At 39.9% G+C, this 27,292-nt stretch overlaps 1 protein-coding gene across 1 annotated transcript in view; it reads left to right on the top strand. All coding sequences in view use genetic code 11, as the record gives it.

Annotated features, from left to right (window-relative positions):
* Positions 1-1,650: 1,650 nt before the first annotated feature.
* Positions 1,651-27,292, top strand: part of EGR_01228 (hypothetical protein) — a gene marked incomplete at both ends in the record, with an annotated part of 27,960 nt that continues 2,318 nt past the window's right edge. Inside the window, 15 exons of the mRNA XM_024490477.1 lie at positions 1,651-1,749; positions 3,776-3,853; positions 4,505-4,599; positions 4,664-4,702; positions 4,778-4,859; positions 8,386-8,529; positions 10,816-11,072; positions 13,135-13,279; positions 15,010-15,063; positions 20,275-20,481; positions 20,574-20,642; positions 23,740-23,901; positions 24,957-25,025; positions 25,135-25,242; positions 26,227-26,788. Of these exons, the coding sequence (XP_024355296.1) occupies positions 1,651-1,749; positions 3,776-3,853; positions 4,505-4,599; positions 4,664-4,702; positions 4,778-4,859; positions 8,386-8,529; positions 10,816-11,072; positions 13,135-13,279; positions 15,010-15,063; positions 20,275-20,481; positions 20,574-20,642; positions 23,740-23,901; positions 24,957-25,025; positions 25,135-25,242; positions 26,227-26,788 (2,170 nt within the window). The remainder of the gene's footprint in view (positions 1,750-3,775; positions 3,854-4,504; positions 4,600-4,663; positions 4,703-4,777; positions 4,860-8,385; positions 8,530-10,815; positions 11,073-13,134; positions 13,280-15,009; positions 15,064-20,274; positions 20,482-20,573; positions 20,643-23,739; positions 23,902-24,956; positions 25,026-25,134; positions 25,243-26,226; positions 26,789-27,292) is intronic.

Raw genomic sequence — 27,292 nt, 5'->3', positions numbered from 1 at the left:
ATTACCTATTTTGCACATGATTGCCTAGTGCCGTACTGCTAGAGCCAAAAGCATCATCCGAGAGATGGAATAAAGAGCATGTAACAGGGGGATGAAGTAGAGTGAGCCGATATCGCCCTGTGTCTTCGTCAGCCCCCCCCCCCCTCCCCACCTTCCGTCTCCCCACTCCCCTCCCATTCCAAGGCGCAGCATGTGACTTGGCACAGGTACGCTTTTCAGGACATGGTGGGAAATGAAGTCGTGCATTGTATCAACTTGTTGTGGTGTGATGTGAGAAAAACATCCCACCCAGACTGGACTAACGGACTAGGCGTGGTTGTGTTAGCTGAAGGTTAACTGAAGAGGACGCCTGGTTTTTTTGGGCACCTTCGGAGTCACATTGCACCCTATCATGTCATGTTATGGAGTAGGTGGATGTAGGGTCTCGTTGTGTATGATGTATGGATTTTGGCAGACGAAGGTGTCGTGGTAGGCAACTGTGTCTATGGTACACCATACACAGGTGTACATTGAATGGGTGACAATGTAGGCGGGCTCTTGTGGGCATGACGTTGTGCACGTGCCTTAGAAATGTTGCGTAGGTAGCGGGAAGCGGGTGGATTAATTGGAGCGAACTAACCAACAAAACATTCGTTTGGCCTAAGGGTGTTGCAATAGAAAAGCTGGTGCCCATCACAAGTCACTAAGCAAGCAAACAGTCCATTGTCATCGATATAATTGCACTTTTGTAAAAGGAGAAAGAATTAAAAGACTTCAGCTATGCTTCATGCGTGATGGACTTCAGAGGAAATCGTTTATCACAAATTCCTCGTTGAAGACATACAACCTAAGTGATAGCAATAGTTAGAATTTGTATCAATGAGATGGCCTCGAAAACGTTGCCCAATCCATTCTATTGGCAGTAAAATCAATCATAAAAGAGCTTTAGAACATCCAAGTATCTTATTAACAAAACAATTCTAAAAATATAGCCAGACCTTGGAGCTGCTGTTTGCTATTGAACTAAAATCACCCAAATTATCTGAAATCAATAGATCAATGTTTCCTGTTGTCCCATCGACTTCGCTAGATTATGACGTCATTACTATGTACAATCGGCAGACCGCAGTAGTTGTTGCATCTGTGGTTTATCTTACGCACTATTTTGGAGCTAAGCATGCATTTTCTCATTTTTTTCCGTAAATAGCACAAATTACTGTCTCTAGGGGTAGTTTTGATGACCTCCTCAAAAATGAAATGCTCTTTTAAATGATTTTTTACGCTCTCGCGTACTCCCGGAAATATCTGCCTTGCTTATACGAAGTAAGAGAATTCTAGTAATTCCCCAATCCTTAAATTAAATTCGCAGTAAATTCGCAGTTACAAATCCATTAAACGTATCAGTTACCGTTATAATGAATAATAACTTCATGATTGGCTTCATCCTCAGTCTTCTCATTCGTTCTTCATTAGTGACCTTGCCTGTCCAATCAGACACCCCAGCCAATTGCGTACTGATCTCTGCTGCTTCACTAGGCACTGCAAATTTCTGCCTCACCGGATTGGCTGCACGGCTTTGCAAACGTCGCGTGTGTGCTCCCCTTAGTAGCTTGAAGCGGGGACAAAGTTTCGTGGTGCAACACTGGTTGACTTTTCCTCTCACTCGGACCTATGTGCTTCCTTATCCGTATTACTGGGCCCAAGGAGACTAATGAAGCTCAGCCCTCCTCACCGGGCTCTGTAGCTCTGAAGGAGATGAAAATGGAGGAGGTAAGCCCACAAAAAGTATCTTTTCATAAAATCTTTAAAAATGAGAGTTGTCATTTTATGTTTTTTAGATATATGAGTAGTATTTTCTATTGTTTAGCTCCATTAAAAGTACTTAAGTTAGTCATATTCCATGATCCCCTAATAAACGACAGTTCCCACTGTGACTATCTGGGATACTAAAAATGCGTCCGTTTTGGGTGCCACCCAGTGGTCCAGATGAAAAGAACAACTCTCTTAAGGTTTTATAAGCCGCTAGTTAGTCATTTCTGACTTTTACCTTGAATAACGAAGTTATTTAAAATGATGCAGCAGCTTCAATTTATGGGTTTCGTCTCTAGCCCTCTAATCGGGATAGTGATGGGGCAAATAGGTCATCCTCATCATCACTCTATTCCATGTGTTGTGGTCAGCCTGTGAGTTATACACCACGCGAATTCCATGCGCCCGACGTACTTTTTGTTGAATCATGACTGACGTCTTGTTTTGCCATTGCAAAAAAAACACCTTACTGCTAAATATTTTGATCACTCTCATGCTTATTAGTCGACGATTAGACACTGGAACAGTACTGGATTTTGATATTACTTGAATCAACACACCTACATGGTGAACACTAGTTATTGAAGACGGAAAACGTTGCTTTAGTGAAACTTCATCACTTTTCGACTGCTATGAACAATTACAAGGTTATAACCCGTTTAGGCAATATTTAGACTTAAAAATCTCTTACCAGCACGTCTTGCCCGTTTTCCGGTATTCTTCTAACAAGCACACTGATACGGCAAATCGCTCAGAGTTTGACGACAGCTATAAATAAGCGAAATTAGACAAATAATTTTCGGTTAGATTTTGCTTGGGAGTTCCTCTCGACACTAATTACATTTTGGCAAATTACAACTTTGCATGTTTTGATGTAAGCAATTGTTTGCGTCTAACACATTAAACACACCAATCATTCCTGTCCAAGGCTGTTTTTTCATTGATAGGAGTCCGGAACTCTACTAACTTCTCGATTATTGTGAATTATTATCTAAATCCAGGACTTAAACAAATTCCAATTTTCCCGAGTCTTGAAACATGGTAATTTTTAGGTAGCTTTCCATCGTTCTCTTTAATTAGAGGCGATAAGTATTTAAAATTTCCTACTCTTGTTGATTAAGAAGCTGTCACTTCAACTGCTGCCTTATACTACCTACCATTCTATTGTTACTCTTATAGATAACCCTGTTCATCTTGTGTCTTAGCTACTTCCCTTCACACTTGACAATTGTTCTTACTTAAAGATTTACCTCCAGGACTAGTTTGCTGATAAAATGAACTGTCATTCGCTGCTCGGTGTCTTACGTTCTTAGATTCCATATTCACGGTGTTTCCCAAGTCTCATGGTACAGTAAGTAGTATCGTTTCAACCTATTGTTTAGAGAAGAAAGATTAGTGCTTTCATCTGTGATGGGTTATTATTGAAGAACCTTGGTACCATGCATGAACAAAACCATAATAAAATGGATCTTAGTTAGTTTAAATTAAAACAACATTAAGCATGAGTTAATTATCATTTCTAGTACCGTTTCGATTTGGCTACAACCTTTGAGTTCCCCTTTATTTACTACGCTTATTAGTTGTTCAGATTTAAACCTCTGTATTAGTAGTTTGATTAACGCAGTAATTACTAGAACCTTTTTTACATCTCTACTGTTAATCATTCGCATTCCTCTGCGATAAGAGTAAGCCCCTTTTTCACATGTCACTTTTCAGTCTTAAATCTCGGCCAGGAAAAACCCCACAGTGTACTATCAGTTGTTTGTTTAGCCGCCTGATAATGCGTTTTTGCAAATTTATTTACTGTAAATCCAACCAAAATAATGAATGTTTGGTCTATTAGCTTTATCTCCCATCGAGAATTCCTGGATTCCTCCGTCGTTTTTTAATTCCATCTGGCTTTAATACCTGATCATTTTCGTAAAGTTAATTGCAACCTTGTATCATTTGGTCGCTTGAAACGCATGAACTCCATTTTCAATTTTAGTTAATTCACCAGATATTCGTGGAGGAAAATGTAACACACGATACCTGGCAGATCAGTAGAAACGGCAAGTACTTTGTGGTAAGTAGTCCATCAAGTCCATCATCAAATCGCCTCTTATGAAGCCATAACTGCCTGCTTTCCGACATCTGAGTCAGTTTACGTTCGTGTACAATTAGTGCCAAGCCAAAATAAGTAGATTACCAATTGCCAAAACATAAGTCTGACAGAATCAAGTTACCTGTTGAATTCCATGTCTCATTTTACAAACTTATATTGGAAGCAATCTACATCTTTGTCGTTTTTTAATCATTTAGGCTTTAAAATTAATTTGAAAAAAAGCCTCAGATTCCAACAGGCAACCGCTACTTGTCCACAGTTATTTGGCGTTAAAATTCTGTCCCAATTCATATCATTTTGATTGGAAATAGTTTATTTCTTTCAACGCATGTGTAATCACCTAACCATAAAGATCCCAGATATGCGATTAAGGTTTTTGAGTATCTTCAAGTGGTTTGATTGAGTCTCCTTGCCTCACTTCGTCCTCCCACTTTTGTCTATTTATCCGAGAAAAAATTTCGCTGCTGATGTTTTCCAAAGGTCTCCTCGTATTCCCTGCACATATTTTGCTTAAAAAGCAACCTTTAGTCGTTAAATATGTCGCTATTTGCCTTACTTTTTCGTTCTGTTACATTATCCAGTCCAGTAATCTGATCAAAAATTTTTCCACAGGTTGAATTTCCGGTAATTAGCAGAGCCTTCGCAGAAAAGATTCTAGACCGTCTGTCCTACTATAATGTGGGCAAAACAGAAGACTCCAGCATAATGTGAGTTCCTGTGGTTATCCACTTTCTCCCCCTTCTAAGGTGACCTTTTCTTTCCTCTCCCTAGGGTCATCGATCCCGCTGCTCTTGTCTGCAAACGTTCCAAGTAAGATTGCCGATCAAAGCCCTCGCCTCTATTCATCTAGTTGTTCTTTGATTATTGGTCGAATTCTTCTTCCAGGGTCAAGGGAGCTCACGACATTCCTGTGAAGCATTTTCAAAAATTCGTCAATTCTCTCAAATCCCGTCTCACTGTTGCTCAAGTAAATTATCGTTTCTTTTACTTATGCTATCCTTGCTCATCGTAAGTGTTACTAACGCTCCTACAAGTCCTGAAGATGTTATTTAGGCTATTGGTGATGGTTTTAAAGTAGTTTGAACATTTTTACCGTCTTCCTGTTCTATTATTTTGTTTGAGGAGTTCCTTACCTAGAAACATTGTTTACCTACATTAGCTTAGAACTAACGAATTAATCCTCAAGCACCTACATCGTATATCAATTGTGGATATTCATCACGCCATACAAGGTGGACTGACGACCCATGGAGTAAAGTTCGGTTTGGTCTAGTCAAATTTGTTGACCCGCACGATGTTTAAAAATCAAGGGAATTCACACACAATGTATTCTGGCATTAATTAAAATTAGCTTCTTATTTCTTACCTGTGTTGTTTTACTTGAGTTAGCGCCCTCAGTTCATCTGTTCTTTACGGTATTTTTACGATGCTACATTTATTTGTCAAGCGTTATATGGTTGCCAGTTGACAATTACCTGTCATTCATACTGCATTATTCACTGATACCTCCTGAAATCTGCTAATATTTTAGAAAAAGAGACCGGTCTTTTTAAGTATTCAATGAACAGTAGCATTTAAAATTAATACGTCTGTTTTTTTCCCTACCTTGTTGACACAATGGCATCTTCCCACTTTTCCAGCTAAAGAAGGCCTCTGGTGCCCCTAGCGCTTGAATACAATGAAATTAACGCTTACATGCCTAAGAATAGGTCTGGCAAGACTGCTGAGTATAGCAGCAGCAGCTATTGCTACATCCCGTCAAAATCTGAGCATTTTCTTACACAAATTTAATAATTGTAAGTTAGTCTTTTGATTGCTCCACAACCTTGTTTCGGTTGTCTACAATCTAAAAAATCTCTTTGATATTGCAACTTCCACCCATTCGCATCAAATAAGTTTAAGCCGTTGCTATGATGAAAAATAATCGGCGAGGAAAAACCACGTAAAATGTGTCATTTTTCGAAATGAACTCCTTTTCGATCTAAATTGTTTGTCCAAGGGGACACAAGTGTACTAATTCCACTGTCCCTCTCTCACCCCTATTTCCCAATCGTCTACGATCTATTGCGCACAACACCCCGTGATTTTATAGCGCCATAATGCTAGTGCAATGGCCAACAAAAGTAGCAATCGTAACCTGAGAAAGTTTCATCAGGGTGTGGAATAAAAAGCATGCGACAGGATGATAAAGCAGGGTGAGGCTGTATCCCCCTGTCTTTCTCCCCATCCCCTTTCACCCCAAAGTGCGGTATGATGACAGCGTAGGTATGGCTTTCGGTAAGAGATGGGACATGAGGACCTGCATTGTGCTATCTTGCTGTGTTGCATCGATGCGTTGTGGTTTGATGTGAGAAGAAAAGCAACATTTCCCTCAAACTGGACTAATGAACTAGTAGTGGTTGAGCAGGCTAACGGTTGACTGAAGAATGTGCCTGGTTTTCTTTCACACCTTCGAAGAAGATCTATATAGAGTCATATCACTTCATATCATGTTATATATGGAGTAGGTGAGTGTCGAAACTGGTTGTTGTATATTGCGTGGGCTTTGGGAAATGAAGTTGTCTTGGTAAACATCTGCGTCGGAAGTGCAGCGGTTAGGATGTAAGTGTTCTCTCGTGGGAATGAAATGGTGCGTGCTTTCGAAGTGCTGGTTGGGCAGTGGGTGGTGCGTAGTAGGAAGTAAGTGGGTTGTTTGAAGAGAACTACCCAATTATAGGTTCGTTTGGCCCACACTGTTGCAATGCAGAAGCTAGTACCCGTCAAAGGTCAGTAATTAAGCGAACAGAGCATAGTCAACGGTGCATTTGCACTTTTGCATAAGGAGAAAGAATTGAGGAAGTGAAATGGCGAAAAGTGGAGAGGTGGAGAACAAAGGGGTACTCCTTTGAGTACAGTATGTTATCTGTCATGTGTGATTGGGCATACTACTAGTGCATATGAGTGGAACCCATTTGCTTAGCCTCCCCACATCTATTCAGACAATGTAGGTGTTAACAATTGTTACACAATCCCTCAATTGAAAAGTAGCGGAAGGTTGTTCCCTACGCATTGATCTCCATTTAATGTGTCTAGAACAGAAGATGCTTATTGGTGCAATACATCTACCTTTGAACAATCCATCACCAGCGACGAATATTTTTTAAACCATTTCTTTTAGACGATTTAGCTTTACTATTACATTTATCCAAATTCCGTGAGACGAATAGTAAGGGAAGCTTCTGTAAGTGTAAAATCGAGTTACAATGAGGTTGCAAATTGTATCCTTTGAGTTCGGCTGATAAATATTATATGACGATTTAAGATAGTTATGTAGTAGTGAATACAAGGAAGCGAGTCGGTTCGTTAAGTCGACGCATTTTTATGCTTCATGATACATCCCTATAAACAACTGCATATATTTGACAGGTTCTTACAATTTCCAACAAATCATATTTACTAGCTGTGCTGAAAACCGAACCAACCTTTGTTTTGTCTCTTGATAATTTTGCAGGATGCACCAAAATATCCAAACAACTACATTATATCCTCTCTTCTAATTCCATTCACCCCTTCGAAGTGGTTGTGAAATCAAAGGAACTATATTTCAGAAAAGAACAATGCATTCTTTAATGATTATTCATTTTTAAAATACTTTTTGGTTTTGTAGACGTTTCTTATAGCATGCTTAACCGGGCTCATCAATTCTGATTGCTGAATTGGTATCTTGAAGCTAGTTAAGGCAACTTTTTGCACTTGGATGCCACATTAACATAATCTTCATGGTATCTGTTTTTCTTCAAAGCCTCAATCCATTTCAACTTCGAAATGGTTATTAGGTCTACATGTTTAAGGTTATTTGGATTTAAGGCTAATCCGGATTTCCCTTTTCATTAAGAGCCCCCCAAATTGCAGACAACTTGGAAGTTAAATCTACACTGAGCCACAACTAATGAGAGCTCCATTAACGCAGTTAAAGTTTACCTACCTATTGACCTTTACGATACTCATGTACCATCCACTTTGCATTTTCTGCTACTTTGAAACCTGTTTCATTATGAAAAGGGAATTCATGGCATTTTTAAGTTCAAAATGAACAACATATTGTTAGTATTTCAGACCGAGGTATTCCGGTTCATCTTGCAATATACGTGGCAGGTGTCTTCAAACACTTTTTCCATGCTTAAGAATTTTGTTGCTAAGTTTCTCTGACATCATCTCACTCGCTTTCTGAAAGAACTTGACAATCTTTGTGTAGCCGAAAAGCACTTTAGCAAATAGATACCCGGTGGATGCCCGTCTTTAATGCATAGTTGGACATGAAACCCATTTATGCTATCAATGTCCAATCACTCACAAAATCCATAAACAATCTGCATCACCACTTAAACTGAAAGTAACAGTTTTTCATCAATGGTTCTAGCTAATAAGCTCTTGCATGGACCCTGACAACAGGTGATAGATGTAAGACCTGTTGCCCTTGCTGGTGTATGCTGGCTAGTGTTACCTGCCTCTAGGTTTACCACGCGATCAGCAATCAAGGTAACTTCAACTTCAACTACCTCTGCTTCCTAATCTGTGCTGCCATTGTGTCTGACATCGCGTTGGTCACTGACTCTGCTGCCTGTGTCTTCGCCAGTATGCTCCTCTCTCCCCTCATGGTATGTTGATGACTTCGTAGCCTTATCAGTCGCATGAACAAATCGTGCTTTGTTAGTGAATGAAGAGACGTAATATGAACTTATTTTGTTAACATCGCCCTAGATGCCAATTTTACTGGGCATTGAGGCCTGATTAGTGAGCCCTTACATCTCGCTAAGAGTATGATCGTTAAATGTGAGCTTTGAAATGTAAAGGCAAACGTTGCTGCCGAATTGGGCTTAATTTTAAGGATCACCTCAGGTTCCCTATATGATGCCTACCTAAACCACTTCAACCTGTCTGCTACACATTGACCCTGTAGTCAAAAATTGCAAATTGTTTATGATTTTTGTTATAAAATGAATTAATCAAAGGATAATTATGAAATAAAACGCAATAGTTTTAATGGAACGTGAGCTTTGATTGTTTCAAGTAGAGCTATGCGGACATGTTAACTCTCTCCCACTTCAGGAAATTGAGTAGCCCATACTTAACTTATCAATATTTGATGTCGTTACTAAAAAACTGTTCTTATGGATCACTAAGTTGAATAACAGTTCCCATTAGAAAGGAGAGATCTGAAGTGGGTGTATTTTTAGGGAGCAAGGTCTACTAAACTGGTTAAGTAGGACATGAATTCTGCAAATTTTTTTAAGGTGTTGATCTGGTAATGTTTTTTAGTTTGAGATTAGCTGCAAAATGGAAGCTAAATTGAGCTCCTCCTTTTATCACTCGTGATCCTTTTTTTTGTCACATTCGGAAACTTTTCCGAACTGCAATATTTTTGAGATGTTCACGGCATATCTGACACCAAGATCAGCAAGGTGACAAATGGTTGAATTAATGACTACTTGGAAGGAGGATCACTGGTCCTCCATTCCTTGTATCCTGCTCGTGTTGCAGTCTATCGTTCAACGCATTAAAACATTCGACGCTTGGGATCAACAACTAATTCTTTGTTCTTTTGTTTGATCAATCAGATCACAGACTGGGCCACACGTAATCTGAGATACATTGTGCACATTCGTTTCATATTAGGTCATCCACGCGTCAAGATCTAAAATTAAGCGGATAAAACTTCTTAACTTCTTCTAAAGCATAAAATTAGGGCAAGCATTGAGTTCTACTTTCTTAGCTTACAAACAAGGGCGGTCGATTGTTGCGACAATGGTTATTTCGAGCATTACTGTTGCATCACTCGCAGTAGCCATACTTCAGAGCTCAGCCAGCACATTAGTGATTTCCAAAATCAAACTCACAGACAGAAACATTTTCCATAATTTGGTTCTTATGTCAGCTTACACGAAGTGTCCATTCAACAGTAGCACAGGCCACTCTTTAATTATCAGCAGCCTCGCAAAGTTTGACCTTTGAAAAGGTTGCAATCACAAATCGTGATACTTGTCCATTTGGCAGAACAAAAGGTCGCGTTTAAATGTACTTTTCAAGCCACAATAACTTTCAAATCAGACAGTTTATAAAATGTCTGGCCTTTAATATCGCCTGTGAATGATTTTCTACCTCATCACTGAAATTATTACCCATAATCCGTTTCTCCCAAAGAAAGAAAAAAGGGGCAATGTGAGTTAATTGGAGGTGGGGAACCTACACCTAGTCAGCATCTTACGCCCAGAGATGTTTTTACAAATGGTCGATCTTAAGATCTGCCGACGCAAAAATGTATCAAAGTCACTAAACAATAAAGCCAGTTTCCTTTGCCGTTTCCAACCTCAAAGATGAGTTTTTCGCAGCGTCCTGAAAATAGTAAGACAAGCATGCCTTTGATTTGGTAGGGCTATTGCTAGTCCGATTTAAAAAATTGATAATGTTCCGGATTTTTTGAAGGTTGCATGAATTGCCCGTTATTCTTATTTATTTTTTTAGTTACAACGTAAGCCTATTTAAAGACTCGTTGTCAAAAGACGCATAGCAGAATCGCCATTTCCATTTTTGCCAACTAGATACAAAATGACTGCGCAGAATTTATTTTTGGCAATTAATTCCGAAAGACGCCAATCGGTTTTTCCTTTTCAAGCTGATCCATTTCCTCTTACCTAAATTTTTCACTCCTGTGTGACGTGAGGCCCTAGGGGGAGAAGTTGGGGCGTCTTATATATGGAACCCTGACAGAGGAGGTGTTAAATGCTCGGCGTACTTATTGAAACTATCTCACAGTATCTGCATTCTTAATTGAAAATGCATAATAAACGCCGTTACTAGTTGCACAGTCTTGTGCGTCAGAACTGCAGTGTTTACCCAAATTACATTTGTGTAATGATTTATACCCTGTTGTCCCTACCTTGCAGGAGCCCATAATGTGTATCATTTTTGGTCTAAGTCTTCGCGAGCGACGAATGACTATGAAGGGATTCAGAAACACCTCTGTCTCCCTTGTCATTTGCATCATCGTGGGTAAGTTTGTGTTCAACGAAAGGACGTCGCATAGATCGAGTCAAGTTCGTGGCTTGGATTTTCTTTCAGGCATTGCTTTTGGTATTCCCGCGCACTTTATCAGCATGTTCCAAGGCATTTCACCATATCCGACTAGCGAGATGTCTAGCAGGTTGGTGGGGTTCTCATAATTTTTATCACATTTTTAACGTACTCAACCCCCAAAAGGTTAAATCCACGTTGTTACTAGATGGTTAGGTTACTCACAATCCATGAGCCGTGTCTACGTTAATTATACTACTAGATTTTAGGCCTTATTACGTCTACTACATTATTCATTGCAATCTGATTGTCTATTCGTTGATTGGCCCTCAACACATTTTTATAACGTTAAGGGTTACCCGGTTGGTTCCTAGTGGTATGTGCAAATCATTTATAAATTATTCCTGAATTTGCCCTCATCATTATGTATCAATTGGAACTAGATTCTAGTGGTGAGGGATCCATTCTTATTCAAGCGCCAACATTCGTGCCGCTTATTTTTGATTGCTTTCTTTGTTAAAACTGTGCCCTGGTACCCAATTTATGAATGACTGCTCCTCCTTTAGTGGAACGACCCTTGGAAATGAATTAATTTATTTTCATTATGCCTCATGCAGGCCAAGCAATTTTATTCGTGTTTTTGAGTTGGAATTGAGAAGTACGTTTTCACTGCAAAACGGTTCATTAAAAAATTGACACGTAGCGTGGAGATATGGTTTTCAACTAAGATACACTAACACATTAGACAGGCAATAGACCAAAGCTTTTAATAATGTCGTTATTAGCTTCAATTACTGCAACAAAATGGCTTAAATGACACCTGTATGCATTTTGATGTGCTCGTTATTCATGCCAACCGCATATTCCTTATCAGGCGACACGAAGAAGCCTCAGTCATTTTGTGTTGGTGGTCGCCCTAATATCACCGAGACACGATTCTACGAAGTTCACACCAGAAGTTGGGGCACTAGTTATGGAAAGTAAAAGGATGGTAAAATTACCAGGTTATTCAAAACTACATTGTGCTGGGTGCATAAAAAGGTGTCAAGTCTTGCTTAAATGGGTTAGGCTTCGTTAGGAGGTGTCATTATTTTCAAAATGTGGGATTTGCGGCTAATAGTTTCATTATTGTGTCTGAGGAAGAGTTGCATTGAATCGTCGGTGTTAGCCTACATGTGCTGAAAAAAACGACCATTCCCTGACCGTTTTTGACCATTAGTAGTACCTCTATTCTTTTAATGAAGAAATGCCAGAAGAGATCAAAAATATTATAGCCATTCTCTCCTGGGTCGTCCTGGCTATATGAGAAGTGGTTTTGGGGACTTGTTAGGTCACTAACGCAAGCGAAGATTTATGCAGAAAACTGATGCCAAATCGCGATGGCCCCCATTGATTTGCTGAGACTTTTGTCGGTCCGGGAAAAAATCGACAACTTCTGCATTAAATCATGGAAAAGGCCTTTTTTTCACTTCCGGTGGTGGCCGTTGTGGACAGGTGCCAGTAGCTGTTTTATCTATTAAAAGTCAATTTGACCACATTTAGAAGGCAAGCCATTTGAAAATCCCCAAACATGACTGATAAATAAACGGGGGCGCTAATCACACCTATCCATTGAGTCTGCGTTGAATGAGAGGCTTTCACACTGAGGCTAAAAAGGGAGAGCTAGTTTTCCTGAAGGCTTCGTAACTAGACGAACGATCATGTTGTCATATTCCTCTCAAGAAAATCGCTCGACGAGTCTCGGCCTACCGAATTCGTATTTGATCACCAAGATCTATGCAGCAGCAAATGAATGGTAGTGCAAGGCGATTAAACTAGGGTAGCTAGAGGGCCAAATGTTGAGATGGTCTAAATCATAACGCTTTTTTGGTCTTTTTCTTCTGGACCATGTCGGCTACGTAGGAAAAAGTAGGATCTTGCTTCAACACATTGGACTTAGCTAGGCGCCGTCAGCATGTGGCTTTCGCGTCAGATTTGGGAAGTAAGAGATAGAACTAAACTATTAAGAAGTCAGTTTGTTTTGCTAAAAGCATTGCTTTTGAGCAACTGTTACCTATCTGCTAATGACTGAAACACTCGTTCAAATTTTCACAAGTTTTAAAATTAACACTTGTTTTGGACCAAAAATTTCGCCTTTTAAGCACTTCATCCAGAGAGACGCAAAATCTGCAAGCCTGCTTTTCATTTGACAGAGGTGAAGCAAAGGCTCTCATTGCCTCGATCATTGTGGCCTCGGCCTCGGGAGTGAGCGTATCCTTTGCTATCCTTTCCAACAGTCTTGCTGCGATGATTGGAAACGCCATCTCTCTCTCCCTTCTTCCGCCCTCTGTCAATTGCGTAAGTCAATTTTCCTTGCTTTGCTTTCGGAATCAGAACGTGTGGAAAGACTTGACATTAGTTGCTACTAGTCTTTTTTAACCACTTCAGCTACTGGTCATTAACTAAAAAAGCAATTTTCCTCTTTTTATAAACAACTTGCAATCTCTTTGCAGCACAATTTGGTGCAAATGGTTGCCACAGATTGGTGAAAGCCACGCTAGACATATCTATGATGTAGCAGGTTGTCGCCATTTCCCTCTTTTCGGAAAAGTAATTCATGATGGAAGCTAAGCCAATGGGCTCCATACGTATATTACTGACAGATGATGATAAGCTTTTTTCTTCCGCCTTCGTCTTATCATTAGGAAAGGGTCTTTTGCCGACTTACTGACTTGTGTAGCGAAGTGGCTTTGTACTACAATGTCCATTGGGCGAATGAACGTATCATAGGCTGGTTACTTTCAAAGAACCCATTCCCCAACCTCCCACCCAGCACCCTTCCCCATCCTTTTAGGGGGCGTACCACTTCATTCTCGCACAACTGCGCCTGCTTAGTGTGGTTGACTGCAGACAGATGTTATTGTAAATTGCTCACTCATTGAAGGCCAAACGATAGTTAGGAGTCGGCTCCATCTACTCAATACGATACAACTCGGTGGTCTACCAGAAAAGCTCCCTCTTAGCATACAGGATTAGTCAAGAAGTCAGCCGAATATGCTATTGTTATTTGTGCAAGAACACACTGCAACACCTCATGGTGCAAAAATTACCTGTGAAAAATTACATTCACCACAATTTCTTGGTTTTTTTATTATTGTTCGGAAATCACCTTTTACATGCGAAGTAAGTGCTAGAAATTTGAGCAACAAAAGTGAGACGGTGATAAAGAAAATAGGTTTTTTTGCTTCTGGGGACGAAATATTTTATAAAAGTGAGTTGTGCATCTGTTTATTCTTGATTTTTATGCTCCTCAGCCGCTTAACCTATTAACCAAGGCTTTCGCGCCAAAGCAGCGAGTTAATGGACTAGTAAACCAAAACTTCCTGTGACTGAACTGTCCACTTCCGCAAGAACAGGTAATTCCAAATGGAGCATTAGTCGATGACAACTTCAACAGATTGTTTGACCGATAAATTTACTTTATGGTGCCTGAATTCCGAACCCATGCGGAGAAGGGCATGATTAATCACTGAAAGAGAAAGGAGTCATTGACATTGTCGACTTAACTGATACGGGCCCAATTAATCATCCGCGATGCTCAATTTGGGGAGGTCAAGTCGCGCCTAACTGTCATGTGAATGATGGTGAATTGGACTTAAATACACGCTATCGAGTTCCATTTCATAGGCACGACGCTTACCCGACATCAGTGAACAGCTGTTCAGATGTCTTGGAAATTTTCATTTTCAAATTCCCAACTTAGCCTGTACCAACCCCGGGGTGAAGGCTCCACCGATCTGTCTAATGATTGTTCAAAATTGCTTCGATTAGGCTTTATTCAAACTAGTAAACAATAGCTGGGAAATTCCGGGCAAGATTTGTCCCGCACCATAGAAATATCATGTTATTTATGTGAGCGACTTGAGTTGAAAAAGCTTCTTTCTTTTATGCTACCAGATAAAATGGGTGACTGAGCTGCTAAAAATATGGTTATTTTATTAAACGCTTATAGCACCAGGATTCGATGAAGTTTTTTTACAAGAGGGCTTCTTGAGCTTTTAATATTAACTTTCAACTTTGACTTTCAGGGCCAGTTTTTTCTTCTCGCTGTGATTGCTCTCTTAGATCGTCCCTATGTTATGGTAAGTTGCATTTTTATCATTCGTTTCACCAATATACTTTAAATCTTCCAATTCCAAACTGATCTCGGTTCTATGCTCCATTCCTACTTCATGCCTATAACATTTATTAACGTAGCGATGAGTTGTAATTTGGTTACAAAATGCAAGATATAAAAAGGCCTCATTCATATGCATTGATAAGCATAAAATATGAAGAAATATGCTCTTTTGCGGCATAGCCATGTGACCAATCTCCCATTGGAAATGCAAAATTTGGTGGTTTAATGAATGACTATTCATTAAGCTTCGTGTTCACTGACTTTGACAGAGCTAATCATATTTTTGTCCATTGCTTTTTTCGTAATCGCTTACGTGTATCTTCATGAATGACTGAGTGAACTTTCGTTTGCACTCTTTTGAGGATGCCATTCTGCAGCGTTTGCAGCCATCCGTCTCCCGATCATCCGCTTTCATATCTAGCAAAGAGCACTTTGCGTTACCATAAGCAATCACTGGTGTTGTCGATTGCGCTGAAGCATACCTATTTTGCTGTGACCCGTAAACTAAACTAGTTTATTCCGCTTCTTCTCGTTGCTTGTATTAATTGCAAAGATTCTAATCTAAATGTCTTGCGTATACTATCTACGCGACATTTGTTTTATTTGAGAGATGTTTCAAAACGCACTCTCTTCATTTTGCTTGGTATGACATTGGCCATAGCTTTGCTTTGATAACATTAGCCACACCTCTCAAATGAATGAACGTTCTCGAAGCAAATGCTGTGGTTTGAATTAAAAATTTTCCAAAAAATTCACAGTGATGACTTTAGTCCTTTGCTACGTTTGCGTTGGTAGCGTTTTCAACTCCAGAAAACACTGCGAAACGCAAAAGGCCACAGACGCTTTACTTTGCAGTCTGGGTACTTATGAACGCTTTGAGAATTCAAGAAGTTGCCAAATCATCCACATGTCTCCTAATCTAGACTTCGATTGCAATATTCATTCCTTTTTGCGATTTTTTACCTTTACTTGGCCCACTGTAACAGTAGTGTCTCTATGACAGAATAATCTGCATTGAGATTAGCAAAGTCAACTTTTCTTTTCAATAAGGAGGTTTAAAAATAATTCTACTGTGGTAGCTCAGTGTTTTCTACCGCGTTTGTCATTTTGAAATTCAAATGGGATATTGTTCTGAGTTTTCGGTACACTTTGTTTTCCATAGCTAAGTACCTCAAGAAGTTAAAAGTAGCAGCCAATTTGGAGATGGTGCTGTGCCTCAAACCTTTTTGGGGATGTCATAAGGTGGGATTTTAGTAAAAATGTACGTTAGAGTTGATGAACTGTTAAAAGAAGTAACACTAACGAAACGTCTTCTCATACAGATGGTAACCGAAGTCTCGGAGACGCAAAAGCTGATCAGAGTAAATATCCACCCGTCATAACATAATATCGTGCTTTTTAAAACTTCAACTGCATCAAATTTGTTTATTGATCTTATCACCCTATTTTAGTCGTAAAAACATCCTTTTTATGAAGAATTGAGAATAAATCCCTTCATTAAAGTTTGTGCAGCGAGGTAGCCATCCTCTGGCAAAAGTTTGGGCAGTAACAAATCGTCAATATTTCTAGAACTATTAACGGGCAACCCTCGTACTCTAGGCATATATTCTCTTCCTGGTGCAAGTTGGTCATCAAATGGTTGTACAGACAGTAAATTGACCTTTTTGGCAAGCGAAGTGTCCATTCACTTGATGGAATCCCGGTTCCACCATCGATCATACGCATGCGTACACGTATCACGTCCAATGGTTGATCTATTCTCAAGTCTTGGAGGTGCTATGTCGGCAGAAAAATCTATAAGCAGGCATTGAACCTTTGTTGTCTGATAGGAAACCAAAAAGGCATAAAAATTATTCACTACTGCAGATAAACTTTTATAGCCTTTTTGAAGAATACAGTGTCTCTTAAGACTTTTTCTTTGTGGAGTTTATGATCTTGATGGCAAGTTTGGGTTAGTCTACCTTCTCTCATTTGAGTTCTTTAAACTTCCGTTAACATGGGTGATTAGGGTACCTAATTTTCAAGCACTTCTAGTCTGCATAGGTAAGATTAACTACTTAGTTTTGTACTTAGACAGATAAGTGGTTCCAAAGTTCAGAGCTCTTTGGAGAAACAAAACTCAAAAGACATATCGCATATTACGTTTAATTGCCTTTGCTTAAGTGTACTTGCATTTAAAAGGCTTGTGTTTAGCTACTACTTGTAACTCTACCTGATAGATATAAAATTTTGTGAAGGCGTCCCACTTCGATGTCGACCGCATTGTGCGTTAAATCTAGCATTGTGTTATTTTAAAATTGTTAATAGATTATCAGTCGGTCTCTTCTCAAGTTACAATACACATTGTAAGACAGGGATAAATTATTTTAACATTTATGATTGTGGCCGCATAAATTCTGCTTCATGTTGTGGAGTTGAGACAATAAAACATAACGAAATTTATTCAGCGGTTGAATTTTGACCAACTTCCACTCCGTCAAGTGGGATTTTAATCTAACAAATTTTCCGATGTATCATTCTCATGTATCGTTCAAAATCCTAATCTGCCGTATATTATTAGGCAGCGAAGTGTCCTACTTGCTTTAAATGCATGATTTTACTCACTTTTGTGGATAAAGATTAGGGGATGTTACCCATAACTGATAATTAAGGTTTATTTACGCCTAGAGCCGGGTGTACTCTATGGTAACTAACAACTTCACCTTGCCTTCAGTGCAAATGAATAGAAGTTATTTTGGCACGTATATTACTTATTATCGTGATTTTACTTATTCAAGCAGCTCTTAACTAACTTAATTTTACCGCCCCATGGAAATATTACTAATTTACTATATTGCTTTAAAAATCCTTACTTAAATTAAACAATAAGTGCTTTGTTTCTTCGTTGAATGCTACATTAATACGCTGATTTAAATTCGCAATATGGAGAAAGCATAGCTGTAACTCTGAGTTGATCACCCGCTTCTTTAAGACATTTTAAGGTTTGGCATTTGGAAACGCCAGCATAGAACCGAGAAATTTCGACCACACAAATCTTTTCCCTTCTAGCTTGTAAACTACTGAATGCACGTCGATCTACTTCAGTTGCTGGATCTGTGGTCTCTATCGAAGCACCTCTAAAAAGATGGCCGCAGAGGAGGTCATTTTGTTAGCATCATAGTTTTAGAAGCACTCAGTTTAGTTCGAAATTTGAATTAATGATTGAAAAAAAGGAACGCTATTATTATCTACGCGAGTCAGATTGTGCAGCTGATTAGGATCCACTTTGGAGTGGTTCCTTGATTACAGAGCATACACAATCCCGATTAGTTTTTACCTTAGGAAGAAGAGTCGATGTTTCTTCCCCTCCCCTCTCCTTCAAGTGAACTGCTCAAATTGAATAACCGCTTTAGCTTTCAATCCGCTTCAAATAATCCTATATTGTTTTTACAGTTAGTTAAATTGGATCTAATTCTTGAGTATTACCAAATACATTATAAGACTAGTTTCAAAGGAGCCTTTGTTTGCAAACATCTCAAACAAACATTCCATTCAAATGCAACAAAACCCCTTACGTGGGGCCTATTAAAAGATCCGAACATCCACTTCCTCGGAACTACTCGTGCTTTCATTTTTAATTAAAGGTGAACTCGGGGAGGTGGTAAGGATTATCGTCTAAAACTCCTTTTCTTAGTCCCAAAATACCTAATCATTGTTCAATTTCAGGGTTTGGCAGCACCGAAAAATTATCGCCTGGTACAAAATAGTTCTAGAGTACGGTAAACTATAAGGCCTACTAACTTCTAAAACCGACCTAGACAAGTTCTCGGTGGTTATTTAAAGAAAATAAAATCCACTTTTTATTATTGGTCTTGGACTCTGAATTCCACTTTAACATCCAAAATTAGCATTTATTTCACAAGTTATTCCCCATCGGGAAGACAACGCCCACTTCGTCTGTGGCTCCAAGAAGATAATGGCACTAGAATTTTGCTACTTTTTATGCAAAACTAAGTACGTAGCATTTTTTTGGTCTAACTATTCCACGTTTTTACCGGGGATTGCTAAAGCCATCTGAGCACCTTGCCATCACCGAAGGTGATTTCAGCTACTCCATATTTAATTGTGAGGTACAGGCACATAGAGGGTACAGTTTGAATCACTAGTGGATCAAATGAAATCGACAATCTAAAAAAAACCTTTGTTTATTCATTTTAAATTAAGGGATTTCTTTGACAAAGAAAATAGTGCTATAAAGCGCTGTTTTAAGACCTGGTTCAAAAGAAAGCCTTCTGCACGAACTTTACCTTGAAACAGTTTTACTTAGCCGGAACTTTAAGGATTGATGAAAGGGAACAAGCTGTAAATAGGCGCAAGAACTTATTCAAATTGCTATGATCACATGGATCCCTCGACGCAATAAGACTGTTCACTTTAAAAACAATGAAATGTGTCTACTCATCTAAATCAGGAATTTTTACCACATTTGTCATCATGTCCCCAGAGAAAATACCGATCATCAAAGTTCACAGTGGATGAGTCCAAGTTAATATTAGGCTGTTTAGCCCATTCGTGACGCGACCTATTGCAACCAGTTGTCAGGAATTTATAAAGAAATAGCGCCACACATAGGTGACTGGTAATGTACAAACCGATATCCAAAATGGTAAAACTAATTGAGACTATAGATTTAACTTAAAAGCTGAGAGTAGACTGTTATTAGATTAGTTGCTCTTTAAGAATAGCGGTAATAAAGGCTAATTTACAATCCGTTTGAATAAAAAAGTGTCACCCACCTCCAGCTCCAAATAGTAATGTAAATAATTATTATTTAGCAATGATAAGATAAAGTCAGAGGATTTTGATGAAAGGTGAAGGAGCAGGGCACTTATTAATGCCTGCAAAGTCCATTTTAGTTAGTTTTTACCTTACTTTTGAATAATGAAATTCTGTGTTAATAGCGGTTTAAAGGACTTAACGTCAATTGCCTGTTTTGGCTCCTAGACCTCACTTCTCTGCTTGTATTCAATTAAAGGCTCTGATTGAACAGCAAAAGCATAACATTATCAACGGCACTTAAAAACCAGGCTTAAAGTTTAAAACTTCTTCAGCAGCATAGATTTAGAAGTGATATCTGTAGTGTTCGTGGGCTAAAGGGCAGTAGAAAGGTTAAGAAAACTATTTTTTCCTCGAGAAAAAGACGGAGACCCTGCGGGAGAACAGCACAATCTCGGTGACCGTGGTGCAGTGCCAGTACCGGTGGATCAAGGATTACAGCTTCATTTACATTACCAACGCCTGTGATGCGCCCACTGAATTCGCCATCCGCGGTGTGGTCTCCTTCTGTCTTACTCTCCTTAATATTATTCTCATTATAATTACTGGCTACTCTGTCAATCGGGTAGGTGCCTTAACATGACTTTTCACTTGCTATGTGATTATTAAAATGGAGCTTCACCCCCTCCCCTCCCTTCTACTCTCTTCCTTTTGCAGCTGAAAGATCTGGTACCCCAGTCCTTCACGAACGATGAGACTCGAAGATTCTATACTAAGGACTTGAAGGTGAGTATGTATGTGAATGCAAGATAGAAATTAGTGTTCTATACTAACTAATCATATCAAGCTTACAGTTTTTTCCCTACTAATGTGAGTGTAAGGTGTCGAGGAACATTTGAACAAATAACATTTAAATGCATTTGGAAATCATTGAATGGTTTTCACCAAGCTTGTAAAAATTTTCGCTCTTGTTTCAGTATCGCCTATTAAATTGTTATCGTATCCAGATGTGCTTTAGCTTTCATTCAACCGTGTAATACGGATGCATCGGAAACGGTCATATAGATATAAAAATTCCATGATTTTTAATACCCTTCATAGGCTAAAATCTCTTTTATAAAGTTTTAGGACTTATTCTGATGTTTGCTGATTACAATATTTCCTGCAGTATTATGAGCCATTGATTTCGAATCAATGGCTGTTTTTATTTTAAAATACCTGGAAGTCACAAAACCCCCATTTTATACTCTTGGATTGGAATCGGCACCCTAAAAATCCATTAGAACTGTGTAAGTAGGCTTTGACGATGATCACCCAAGGGTTGATTTTAATATTTTGGGGATTAAAGTTAAGAACTATAGGAAATGTATGTACAATCTTCCACACTTATCATAAAGCAAGGAAGATCTTATATTCTTGATAGACTAAACAATAAGATTGTCATTTCAATATATACCCCAGTGAACTCTTTAAAAATATTGAAAATTAAAGCGGGGCTTCACTGTGCTACTTTTTCCATGGAGTGAGTTCACTTTAGAACGATAAACTATCTGCGTTGACGTGGCCTATTTTCCTGTGGCGGAAGGGCTAAACTCTAGTAGGGTATCATTTGTAAGTTGACAAATTGAAAGAATATTTAACCGTGTATCAGATGAGCATCTTGACATACATTTGACGCCAAGAGGGAGACGTTTGTGGTTAATTTACTTGTAAGTGGCCTGTTTTGCCGATAATCACACACCAACTACAGGCCGAATTCGAGAAGGCAAATACGTAAGAAGGATGAATTGACGGTGTTTCTTCATGATTCGATTCTACGCTGTTACGTAGTTTGTTTCTCAGGGGGTATTAAATGTAATAAACTCGGAACTGCTTACATGTTATGAGGTAAAATTATAGGTCAGCAGGGGGGACATTTCTCTGATAAACATCATTAAAATCTGGGCATCTATTGGACCTCAATGTAGGGGCGAGACTTAGTGCTTTTCTACGAATCATAGATTGCCTTACCTACAAATAAGGGTTCACACTTTTGAATGACAAATCACACCCACTGATGTCAAGAGAATACATGCAAATAATTATGGTAAACTGACAAATTTGGTCCTCAAGTTGATGTCCACAGCAGTGTTTCAATCAAATTATGATAAAATTAAAATGCGTTCACAATTGTGATGACGCACAGGGTACTAAAAATCCGAAGATATTTAACTGAGAAGCAGGTTATCGTATATGGGACTAAAAATCCACAAATGAAGTCACCTGCTAGGTGGAATCTATGGACGCCAAATAAGGGTCTGTAATTGTTATGGGCATTAGGCATGATACCTTCAAAGCATATATATCCTAGATACCACTGACAAATCGGTCACTTTAACGCTCACTTTGGTATTGTAATACAGTGGGAATCTTAAGCACTACCCCTTATAAATGTGATTTTTGATTGTATACTATAGGTGAAGCTCCATTATGATTAGTTCAACGAAGGTTGTAGTTATCAGGAGATACATAAACGTTTTTGATCAACTCAACCACCTGACCATTCAAGTATGATCTCAGTGATGCAAAATGCAAGTAGAGCACTTGAATTTCCAGAAATTGTCGTGTTTTCAGGCGAGGTATAACATCACAGATGTCGCCGATATCGTCTTGAGTGATTCTATTTAGAGGTGGAAGTACTTTGCACTATCCAGAGATGCCTGAACTTTCGTTTCTGCATAAAGGTAATCACACATTTGCATTCCTTCAGTATGGAATTGCTGGGATGGTAGGATCGGGACAGTGTTACACGCATTTCAGCAATCATAATGTGTTTTATTTTTAAATCCACGACTATACTTATTCTATTTACTGAGGCTTCGCATTTTGTGTTGAGTGTTGTAACTTCGACATGAATCGTTTCGGGGAATTTTGAGTCGTTGGCTTTATGAGCCGAAAATGACCATCCAAGTACGGTGCTGCATTGTGCCTATTTGAAACCACCATTTCGTTAGAGGACAAGTTTGTGAAGTTAGTAGTTGATGAGAAAACAGTTCATTGCTATCACATTGTCAGTTGTTTATCCGACTTGGGATTTCGATTACTAATGACCCATGTGCACTCGGAGTGCTGCGAGCCTACGTCTTCGCCGTACTGGAGCGGTCACCAGTGCTCACGAGAGGTCACCGTTCCAACGCATTTATGTCACTTTCGATTTATTTTGACCTCTTCGCAATGATTGTGCATTTAAAGCACGTCACCCGGTTATTCTTGACCAATGATGAGAGCTCAAGTCGATCATAAGTCAATAAATGAACAGGGACGCTCAAGAAGTGGGCCCAAAATGGGCGAGTTGTAGCTTCTAAACAGAATATTCTACAACGTCAACATGGGTTGCTTGTTCTGAGGCCTTAGACATCCCCAATTCGCAATGTCTGAGCAACACTCATTTTCATTTGTTCCAGACACATCCTTCGTTTTACCGTATAAACGTTTGCCCTTTTGAATATGAGATGTAGGTTAAACGCTACATGAATTTCAACTCACATCAGCTAAAATAACTTTGAGCATATTCGTATCGTGGTTTGCTATGAGAGCCAAGATTTCTACTACACTGTGTTTTCAACTACTTACCAGATTGATGGTTTTGCTAATTATTTTTTCAAACTTAAAATCATGAGGATTGGTCTCGCATCCATTTTGAATGTCCCCAAAGGGTAAAAATCATCATTTACTCCGATTGTGCAGTAAGAAAATCAACTTGTAGATGGAAATCACTAGTTTTTTTCTGACATGTGTGCTTGATCCCCATATACACTTAGTTTGAGCCCCTTGCTTAAGAGTAGCACAGCTTATCCTCCACCTTGATGTCCGGCAAACCACCCTTTGACGCCTTCGTTTGTAGGAGGTGCGCGACAACTACGATTGCGTGCATCGGCTGAAGGCAGCTGATTTGGCGGCGCAGGCCTACCAGGAGTACCTTCGCCTTTCCCTTCATCCCCCCGAGGGCGACTATACAGCGGAGGACACGGAACAACTCACGGCCAACTTTCAGGCCGTTATGGAGGTGAGTGGGTGAAAAGTGGTCCAAATCGTTGCTTATCACAGTTACGCCTTGATCTTATCAGCTTTTGGTGATATGTACGCTCTTCCGAATATCGCATGGATGTCTCATGTCTACTATTTTATTTACGGATGGAGGAAATCTAAGCAACTGTAAAATCGGTTGCAGACATTTCTTATACGTAATTCCTAGTCTTTACCACAAGACTGTTTCCACTCTACTAGAACATCTGTGTTACTGATGCTCTTTCAGTGTCTCTATGCTACTACCATAATTTTTAGGATGACACGATATTTATTCATCTAGAGATGAAATAAGTTTTAGGAGTACAAACGTAGTAGTTTCCTGAATTCACTGAATTTTATGCGTTCAATAGCCATTAGCACAAAGTATGTCCAATAAATTCGCTTAAATTTAGTTTTCCATTAGGAATTTTGAGGCCAAACGGGGTTGTTAGACCGGTCATGTCTGGACTTGCCATGCGACCTCTTCTGTCTGCCAATTGGGCTGTCACTGGATGCCGGCGGAAATGATACTTGAATAGCACAAAATGTGGGCTTTTTTCTGTCACATGCTGTTTGTGGGTAGGAGCCGTTCGGAGCACAAATGCATTCGTTTTTCACATGCGTGTTCAGCACGAAAGTGAAGTTTTATCCTAAATCTATAAACCTACCATTTCTGACATGACGGATTCTTAGCCTCCACGTTAGTTTCTTATGGAAACGAAGAACCACAGGAAATCATCGGTAATTTGGATGTAGATTCATATACACAGTGGACGCAAGGTGGAGAGCCGCGTATTCGACTCGGCTCACTTGGAATCAAGTAGCATTTACATCAACGTACGTTTTCTAAATCTCACTGCTAAAATCACCTTCAGAGCACTTACTTGTCATAGGTGCTGAGTGAAAAGAAAAGGAGTTTGCTGTCCCAGACTTCAGTATCGAGTAATCGTGAATTGGTTTTAAGGATATTGATGATAGATCATCCGTTTCTGCCAAATTTATCAAATAAACAAAACGCAATGCCTCATATTTTGCCTTATCTGACCCCTTCAGGGAATCGGTCACGATCCGCACATACAGACCATCGGTTCATGGACGCACTCAGGACATAGCGATTTTCTTGTAAGTTGCCTAGCCCACAATGGCGTCTTCTTCCTTCTCTACCTCTTACGTTCTTTTCGTTTATTTGTCTTCTCTCCTCTTCCCCCCCCCCCCCCCCCCCACACTTGAGGCCGAGTTCACTAGGGCAACGGAGGCGCTGTCTCAGGGCAGTGACAACCTAAGTGGGCCTGGAAATGGGACCAGCGGGCGAGCCTTCGCGCGCAATTCTATCTCTTCTGTAAGCCAAATTCATTTCTCACATCGCATTCCTATTTGCATGTTCATCTGATCGGTCGCTCGTTCCTTCGCTTATTTGCCATGTTTCGTAGAGTCGGTGCAATTAGGCATTGTTCAAAGCAAATATCCGCATCACATTATCGCTGGCTGGCTGGCTGGCTCGTTTAGCTACAAATCCTTTGCCCTGCTTTATGCCTAATGCTATTACATTTTCACACAACTTTCAGTTAGTACCTTTCAATTCCAATGAGCCTATTAAGTCACAATGAAACGCCTTGGGTTCATTATGCACTAATCGGTTGAAAATTTGCTATACACTGCTTGAGTTAGATGGAGCAATGCTTATTATAGTACCACATCGTTTTCTCTAAAAAATGCAAGTAGGATGTCATTCCCAGTGGTGTTCATTTTGACTCTCTAGGAAAGTAGTTTACCGTAATGCCACAGAGGAAATATAACGGAGAGATCGGCTTCCCCAATTCTAGCAATGCCGTCACTGGATATATTCAGGCATAGCGGATTACTCTTTATGGTTAATTCGACTGATCTCGGATAATTAGTTAATCATCAAAGTGATCAAGCATTCGTTGCGCACTGGTTCGGTTCCAGCGGCATTCGTGCATACTATGCACAAAGCGTGTACGTATGCCTCTGCATTCGAGGAAAAGGAAATAGTGGTAGTGAGAAAGGGGAGACATGACAGAACGATTCTGTGTTGAAGGACGGGGGCTACAGACGTCGGCATATTCTCCCCACACCCCGCAGACAGACTAGCTGCATTGAACGCAGTCGCTCCTTCGGCACGCGCTATGACTGCTCTCGCCGTGGTTTCTCCACTCAGGTCAGTCTTTCCGTCTGTCCGGCTATCTTCCTGTGTGTGCCGCTGTCACTTTCTCTGCACCCCATTCTATTCATTGCACTGCACTGCCTTGTCTCCTTCCACCGCAAATACTCTATTGCATGCTTATGCCCTTCCTCTTCGTAGAACCCGACAGCAGGCAGATCTGAAGCTCTCGGTTCGTATCTACCTCGGCGCCTTAGGCAGATCGGAACCACTGAAAATGGAGACCACGAAGAGGCCTTAGAACAACCACGTCCTCAATCGCTTACACCGCCTGCAAGCACAGACCCTGAGGGGGCTGCATCACCTCAACCTCATCCGCCTCCTCCTCCCATGCGCTTTACGTACCAACAGAATCAACGTCAAGTACGCACTGGGTTCTGGCAGAACTTGTTAAATCGACGTTTCTCGTCGCCACACCCACCACCGCCTATGCCAGTGCCGGAGGTGGAATCGGAGATGGAGCGAGGTACGTCGCAGTGGCCGCCTCGGCGGACCCCTGAGGATGCGATCGCGGGTGAGGTTTCAATGCGTGAACCCTCAGCCAGCGTTTTTGGCCTCAAGCCTGTTCTCTCTCGCGTGTCCTCCATTGAATCTGATGCTAGCGAGCTACTTGGAGAGGCGCCCCCATCCAATAGTGGCGGCAATGCTGCAACATCGCATCGGCATTTGCAGCAAAAACAACATCAGCAGATTTCACGAAGTGGTAGGTTTTAATTCACCGGGTTTCCTAAATTGCCAAATCAGTCATGCCCCTCTTGAAACAAAATTAGTTGCATTTTAAAGCTTTGTATATTCATAGAATCAATCACTGCCATCATTTGATGAAACTAGTATACAGTTCTAGGATTTAAACAAACTTCTTTTCTCTTTAGCCTGTGCAAAATCATTAACACCCCAGTATTTTGCAATCAGATCTGCTCCTTTTAAGTGGAAGTCAGCTCTTTTCTTTAAATTGTCAAGATAAGTAAAATTAATAAAATAATAGCAGATAGTCTGAGGATTGAAGTTACCTTACTTCTCGATTTACAACGCCTCTTCTGTACCATCCCAAAATCATCATATTTGCTCATTTAGTACTTTCTCTCTTAAAATCGGTTGTACGTTGACTCCATGATTCTTTATAGAATCAAATGTAAGACTTACAGTTACCCCACTTTTTGTCCGTCGATGTTTCCCTGTACCACCTTAAAGTGGCAGAATAATGCAG

This window comes from Echinococcus granulosus (assembly GCF_000524195.1).
Source record: "Echinococcus granulosus chromosome Unknown EG_S00004, whole genome shotgun sequence".
Taxonomy (NCBI): domain Eukaryota; kingdom Metazoa; phylum Platyhelminthes; class Cestoda; order Cyclophyllidea; family Taeniidae; genus Echinococcus; species Echinococcus granulosus.
Note: the sequence above shows the minus strand (reverse complement) of the source record. Positions and strands in the feature narration are given on the sequence as shown.